General features: G+C 38.3%; 1 protein-coding gene across 2 annotated transcripts; it reads right to left on the bottom strand.

The window, feature by feature from the left end:
• Positions 1–522: 522 nt before the first annotated feature.
• LOC149400824 (putative alpha-mannosidase At5g13980) lies at positions 523–7,101 on the bottom strand. Of its 2 annotated transcripts, none has more exons than XM_089612202.1 (29): positions 6,814–7,101; positions 6,666–6,749; positions 6,512–6,600; positions 6,258–6,432; positions 6,029–6,148; positions 5,860–5,943; positions 5,668–5,739; positions 5,423–5,536; positions 5,219–5,319; positions 5,034–5,127; positions 4,552–4,716; positions 4,367–4,453; positions 4,214–4,279; positions 4,044–4,100; positions 3,621–3,840; positions 3,370–3,509; positions 3,166–3,246; positions 2,978–3,037; positions 2,826–2,918; positions 2,505–2,552; positions 2,262–2,381; positions 2,053–2,118; positions 1,801–1,913; positions 1,593–1,677; positions 1,414–1,521; positions 1,209–1,304; positions 1,082–1,129; positions 917–985; positions 523–831 (listed from the first exon to the last, which is right to left on the bottom strand). In XM_089612202.1, exons 1-29 carry the CDS (start codon positions 7,021–7,023, stop codon positions 610–612), a joined length of 3,087 nt encoding a protein of 1,028 aa, XP_089468328.1. In that variant the 5' UTR covers positions 7,024–7,101; the 3' UTR covers positions 523–609. The 2 variants fall into 2 exon arrangements, with proteins under 2 accessions (XP_089468328.1, XP_089468329.1); XM_089612203.1 differs by having other exon boundaries at positions 2,826–2,897; positions 6,814–7,100.
• Positions 7,102–7,381: the final 280 nt, after the last annotated feature.

The following is a 7,381-nucleotide window of genomic DNA, read 5'->3' as shown; positions in this document are numbered from 1 at the left end:
ATTAAGTATCAGTTGAAATATAATGTATTTAATAAAAACTCATGATACAAAAGAAAAAGAATATGTATGTACAGTTTATATTTATATACGAATATATATATATATATATATATATATATATATATATCCACATACTTATATATACATATATAATTCTTCAAGAGTTTAGTAGCTAAAATAACATGGTTTCACTGTATATAAAATTAACTTTTTATCCTTGTTTTTACTTTTTGTTTACATTTTTTTTACCAAAACTGTACGAGTTTCTCTGCTGCACTTAGATGAAATATTTCCTTTCACCCCTGAGTTTTCTAAAACATATTTAGTTATTATTCTAAAACTCATTGTTGATATCTTTATAAACTATAAGTATTTTTTAAACTACCACCCCACAGCAACGCGCGGGTGAAAAAAACTAGTCATATCTAAAGAGTGAATCATGAAGATAACCCATAGTTGAATAAAATAAGACTAGAATGTACATATCGCAAAAGTTTCGACACCAACTAATTTGAGTTAAACAACGATGAAAAACCCAACAAACGAAATTATTCGATTATTAAAACTCAGAATAAAAAACCAGCTCCACGCTGGCGTGTGAGAGAGAGCTCAAATGGTCGATGATGTGTTGGGAACAAAATGGATTACGAAAGTGCGAATCTCGGCCGGAGCGAGTTCTAGAATGAGCGTCCTCGGATCAACTGGCCGGCCGCGTTTAGCCGCTCCCGTGTTTTGGTCCGAAGGCGCTTCTACTTTCCACACAAGCCTCTTCTTCTCCATCTCACTTCTTTCCTGGTTGCCTGATAGACTCATCTCCTTCGCCTCGCTTATCTGAAAAGATAAAAAAGAAAGAAAGAATTATTAGTCTTTTTTTTTAAATTTTCTTTTATTCATTGAAACTGCAAGTTATAGCCACCTTCTTCCTCGGAAACAGCTTCTTCAGCTCCACATTTGCTGATACCGAAAGGTCTTTGTCCTCTTCCGCCTTCACATAATTTGACACAAACAAGTATTATTGAGTGTACCTTTTTCTCAGTTTAAATACATTCAAGGGACGAGAAGTATGTGTGAAAATGAATACCTCGTATAGATGCGCTAGCCGAAGCAGAACGTTGCCGCCATTGAGCTCCTGTGTAAATAAATATAAGGTTTTCGAGTCATGTAAAGTAATAAACTCTAATACAGTTCAATCACCATATTAACAGCACCTCAAGAGTGATTATAGCGACATTTTCTGGTAAACTGTACGAGGGGTCGATCGCAGAAAACGTTGGTCTGTGAGTATTTATCCACTTGTCACTTTCCTGACAAATAAAGAATGACCAATGAGCAACTCTTTAAACTTAGTTTTTATATATATATATATATATATATATATATATAGGTTCTTGTAAAATGAAAGAACATCATCACCTCGGAAAAGGCGAGGAGGAGTGGAGAATATATCTCCTGGCCAAAACTACGACGCCACTTGGCACCTTTTCCCAGCGGGTCGACTCGGTAGTAGAGCTTTCCTTGGATCTGCAAAAGTGTGGATAATAAGTAACAAGTCTCTGCTAAGAACTCAGAGCCAACAGATGAATAAAACTCACGATCAGTCCCTTGCAATCGTTGGCGACGCAGACAGTTTCATTCAGAGCCTCTGCAACGCCTCTCGAGTCATCTAAAAGAAGTCTCCTGCGTGGGACACAGTCAAGATTGTGATGAACTTTGAGTTTCCTCCTTAAAAGTTAGTAGTGATTATTAATGGCAAAATTTTCCTTACTAATCACACGTTATAAGGAATGATATGTGACACACCTGTGGAGCATCAGCTCAATTTGTCCATCCGATAGACTGGATCCTCCTACAGACCGATCTACTAGAACTGAAAATTCTTTCTTCTTGTCTTGCATGTATATCCCAAGATTAATCTGAGTGAAAAACACAGATATCAAGTGCTTTGTATTCGAAATCAAATATATATAAGCATCGAGATGTTTCGGTGCGAAAATCAGAAAAAAGGATACATAACTGACTATCAAAACCCGATGAAAAAGATGCAAGACATACTGGATAATAGTTTCCAGCAACTGGTTGATTCACTTTGAGGTCCCAATCTGCTCGGTAATCACGAACCTGCAATATATAATAAAAGGATCACTCAACGCCTATGGTATCAAGGAGAAATAGGTGAAACTCCATGAGTGTCAAGGTATCTGAGCACCTGAGTCAACTGAGCTTCATTTGTAGAAAAATGGAAAAGCAATAATCTAGCATACCCGTTTAATGAAATCACGCCCATTAGAATCAGTGAAGAATGTCTTGTTGCTATTCACAGTGGTCGTAATTTGAGTCACAACTTCTTTCCCCGTCCCATCATCGATGGGTACGGGTCCAACCTGAAGATAGAGAGATATGGTTAGTCTAGTCAGCACCTTAAGTCAAGTGAGGGACTTGGTTTAACCAAATTATGGGTCCCCTAAGAGAGCTCCAGAAAATAAACCGTTTGATAGCAAGCTTACTATGTATTCAACTTCAACATGTTCTTTTCCTTTGTAATGCCTGGTGACCTGCATGGTAACATCATGACAACAATAATTGGTACTTCACGTATTAAGACTTTGGGTGATTCATTCAAATAAATTGTTGAAATATCAGTCTATTCTTGAACCTTTAAATTTTGATAATACTGAGATGATACTTATGACTAGACAGCACCAAAAAAAAAAGAAAAAAGAAAATAAAAAAGCGAAATCTTAGTCAACTCATTCGTTGGATGGCCTAGCTTATAACCTAATACGCCGACTAAATAAAATATCACACAAAAACAAACAAAATTATACCTGATATATCCATGAGTTTATCTTTTGATGTACTTCATCCACTATAGGTCCTCTCATGACTGTGTCGGAGACCTGAAACATACAAGAAAAACACTAATTTTCAACAAACGGAGCCACTCAGTCTAATTCCATTAACCCAGAGTTTTGCATACCTCAGATTCAGGCTTTATGAGAAACGTGCCATTTGGACGGAAGATATATGCTCCAGCATTCTAAGGGAAAAAAACAAACAAAAAACAGTTCTTAGGAATAGTAACATTATTAATAAGCAAGCACGCCACACAAGTTTAAAACGGAACAAGAGATCAAGATATACATAAAGTTGAATACAATAACCTACCTGGGGTATAAGTGGAGGTTGATCATTTGAGCCATTGAATCCGGTGTAAAAGCCATATGATTGTTTCACGCTTTCCTCGACCTTGAAAAAATATATATTAGAGATTTAGAGTTTTCATAGTCTACTATAAAGAAGTTAATGGGGTGCGGTGATGGGAAAAGTGTAACCACCAAGCACTACGATAGTAATTACGCAACAACATACCGAGGTTCTGCTATTCACATAGTTTCTACGTTTTCCTTGATCTGAAGAAAAAGTGAGCTTCAAATTTCCTTTCCCGATTTGAACAGTATTTTCGTCAGTAGTCTCAAATGTGTGTACCGATGATCTTGTTGCACGAGAACCTACAACAAAAAGAAAAAGAAGAAACCGAAGCTCGATTATTAAGTTCATGAAATATCATTTGAATTCTCTTCAAGGATATAAGCTAAGTACAACAAACTACAAAAGAGGACCTGGCTTTTTGGCATTAGAAACAATGTAGGTGCTGAGGCCAAGTGGCGGAACGGTTACTGGAATCACAAGCCAAAACTTTGGTGTTTGAGCAGGACTGTGTCCTAAATATGCCTTGACGTGATAATTTCTCAAGTTCAAATAGGCATCCACAAAGGGAACGAGTTGTGACTCGATTTCTTTTCCTTCGGAATCATTAACTGTAACATCTTCACTGATCACCTGAAGACATCAACAAACTCCAAATGAGATAAAGCCTATGCAAGCCCATTGTTTTGATTCGTGCTTTTAGTTCTCATGTTCAAACAGTGTATATTTAACTTTCAGGGAAATACTTACTCTCATCTCTCTATCACGGATGAAAATCATTTGGCATGAATACAGAGAGACATGATACGCAACAGCAACAAAACAGAACTACTTACAGGGATTCGAATAAACTCTTCTCTCGTCCATCCCAGAGAATTGTACATCACGACAATCTACATAGAACCCGAAAAAAAAAATCACAAGATTATACAGTTCAAAATAGCACATAAGAGCTTCAGACACTTGAGAAGAAGAAAAAGAATGCGAAAAATGAAATTCTCCGTACCAAATTTTTCCCTTGAGACAAACGGACTTCTGACGCGGGACAGTAGCTCACATTTAAAAGTGGGCACTGTAAAGTAAAGAAACAACAATGAAATAAGAAAGCATTCACAGAATCAATAAAACAACAGATTTTTAAGGGACGATAATGTTTTGCCTGCTCAAACTTTGTGGTCGGTTTATTGCACCCGGACGATGAAAGTTCAACCAAGCAACCAAGTGAAGACGAAACTACTTGCTCGGCCTGAATACACCACGATAAACAACAACGGAGTCACACTCAGATCGAAAAAGATGAAGAAAGAAACAAATGCTCCGACGGTCATATTGATTAATCACAACCTCCTTGTAACCTATTGCGAGCCGCTTCGCATAGTCATTAGCGACGTGTTGCTTCTCTGTACCGGTAACTGCATCGTGGTGTTGTGCAATCGCTAAAGCATCTCCTAAGGAATCCGTATTTGCTGATTCACTCCTTCCTCTGAGAAACTCTAGTTGCCTAGCAGCCTGAATACGAACGAACCGAGAGGGAATATAAGCACTACTACTTCATAAAAATAAAAACAAGAATTCGTTGTAACTAGCCATTCAATTGGCCTTTTAAGATTTTAGCCCAAGTTTCATTTTATTAAAAAAAATAGCCCACCAGTCCGCAATAAATTAAATTAACCAAAGAGTTAATTAAACTCTTAGGTTGCGGGCTGGTGGACTATTTTTTTATAAAATGAAACTTGTGCTACTTTTTAAAAGGAAGATAGGCTATTGGACTACTAGCCTAATAAAACTCTCTTTATAGTATAATATTAAAGGTGTGGTCTCTATACCAGATAATAACCGCTCATTTCTCTAACGTAGCGTTTCAGAGCTGGTCTGCTGACAAAGTATCCCGTCCAGTATGCATTTTCACGGTCAGCGTAACTGCAATTAATTCAATCCGTATTTAGTTTGAGATTATTGAGGGGAAGTAAAATGAAATAATGTATATAATTTTATTTAATGTGGGACTCACGGGAAAAAGTCATCGGTCTTGATTGGCCAGTGCTCATTAGCAGCGTGTTTTGCATCGGTATATATGGATGGACTTGAGTACAAAGCATTAACACGCCCATCCTACAGATATCCAGTCATTAGAACTTGGAGTTTCATAAACTTCCAGATGTAATGGAATATGAAAATGATTGATCAATTTTATAAGATTTTAAAAGAGACTTGCCATGTTAACATAATGAATAAGCTTGTCCATTTGCTTGAACCAGGTGTGTGCGTACTGGTATTTGAAATCTGTTCCCATCGTCCACATTACATGGTTTGTCCGCGTTATATTTGCCTGTAAAAGGAAATGGGAATTGGGACAAAGGATGTAAAAAGAGCTACAATTCTCGTAACGTCAATTAATGTTCTCAAGGCAAATAAATATGATACAGAGGCCACGAATACAAGTCGAGCGAATGATTGTACCTGCGCTACTGCAGCGGCAACAAAATCGTTAACTCGTTGTTGAACATTATAATCAAACAATTCCATGTCATCCTTCAACATCACGAAAGTCACCAAACATCATAAAAATCATTACAAATATATGTAAGATATTAAAAATAAATAAATAAAAAAAAGATCGGCAGTAAATAAAAGTAGTGAAACAATGTGTACTTGAACCACTGGGGAGGGATCGTTGACTTCGAAATAGAAACCGGACGGAGGTTCATAGTTCTCAGGAAACGCACCAGCGAAAATCTACAACCAAAGTTCAGTTCAACACACAACTTGATGATACACAGATAGATAATGATAGAGAATAAGTCACAAGCACTGCTCAGACCTGAGACGATGAACCGAGAGACTTGGAACCGCGCCACACAACTTCAAGGCTCTTTTCGATCTTGCGCTTGGCTCGATCTTGGTAATCGATCCGACCGTAGTACAAGGAGTCAAATCCAACCTTAATGTAAGCAAAAAAAGAGGTAAAAAAAGCATGTCGACACGAAAAATAAAAAAAGCTCAGAGAAAGACAGGATCAAAGAAAAGGGAATAATAAGGAATTTAATTACCTCGGCGCCGAGCAAGTAAGCCTGAACAGCAGAGTGGCCAAAAGGGTCGATCTGCCAGCCGATTCTCGGGGTGATTCCGAACTGATCTTTGATGTAGCGATGCCCTAAAGTCGTCTGGTCAATCATGTCTATGTAATGCGTGGTTGCTTCGTCGTGCATACACATACCCCCATTTCTTCCAAAAAAAAAAAACACACACACACATATGAATTGATGATTAAAGGCAAAGGCAAAAGGGAAGTGAGGGTTAGTACATGAATTCGAGTTGGCCTGATTTGACGAGCTGTTTGACCACACCCTGCATTGACTCGCTCTGCTCTCTCCACCATCTCTGAAAGAACGCCTGAAAAGTTTCCATTTTGGGTTAGTCATTGACTCGCTGAGAGAGAGAGAGAGGGAGAGAGAGACCTGCTCAACATAGACGAATCTGCGGTTCTTGTCGGCCAGCAAAGCGGGAATCAGCGAGTCCAACACATTTTGCACGCAAGCCCCCTAAAGAAGAACAACAAGAAGATGATGATCCTGAAGAGAGAGAGAGAGAGAGAGAGAGGTGTGCCTGAATGGAATTGTTGGAGCCAACGTAGTACTGATCGACGGTCTTCAACCATCCGACATCGTCGTGAGTGTGAGGGACCAAATGAACGTTGAGTTTCCCGGCGACGATTCCCTGAGAAGTGTTGTACACTCTGAACTTAGACTCCGCCGTCGCCGCCATTCCCGCCATCACCACCGCCACCGCCCACCATAGCTTCAACGCCGCCGTCATATTTACTTCAACTGAACTTAAACCCAATCGAAAGGATCCACTTCACTTCACATAATATAATAACACCCAAATTCTTCTTACTTTAATATTATTTACTTTTACAGTATTTTACACGTTGATTGGGAATTGTGATGTCTTTTTCCTCAAAATTTATCTTTATATCCACACTTATTTGCTGGCTGCTTTTTTATTATTATTATTATTATAAATAACAATCTTACAGCTGGACTTGTATACGTCAAAACAGCCCCACTAGTTTCATCGATGATGACGAGAAGTATTCTGTTTTCCTCAGACTCATAAACGGACATGATCAAAGATATGGTGAAATGATATTGGTGTTTTGTCGAAGCAAAGC

The sequence above is a fragment of the Urtica dioica genome, chromosome 4 (genome assembly GCF_054948205.1).
Source record: "Urtica dioica subsp. dioica isolate 48M chromosome 4, U.dioica_male_clone48M_v1_H2, whole genome shotgun sequence".
Taxonomy (NCBI): Eukaryota; Viridiplantae; Streptophyta; class Magnoliopsida; order Rosales; family Urticaceae; genus Urtica; species Urtica dioica.
The sequence above is the reverse complement of the archived record's forward strand: the minus strand, read 5'-3'. Positions and strand labels throughout refer to the sequence as shown.

Coding starts and splice junctions, on each gene's coding strand:
- LOC149400824 (XM_089612202.1), bottom strand. CDS start 7,023: ATGACGGCGGCGTTGAAGCTATGGTGGGCGGTGGCGGTGGTGATGGCG. Junction 5,320..5,422: donor TTATTCATTATGTTAACATG/GCAAGTCTCTTT, acceptor GGATATCTGTAG/GATGGGCGTGTTAATGCTTT. Junction 2,382..2,504: donor ATGTTGAAGTTGAATACATA/GTAAGCTTGCTA, acceptor CTCTATCTTCAG/GTTGGACCCGTACCCATCGA.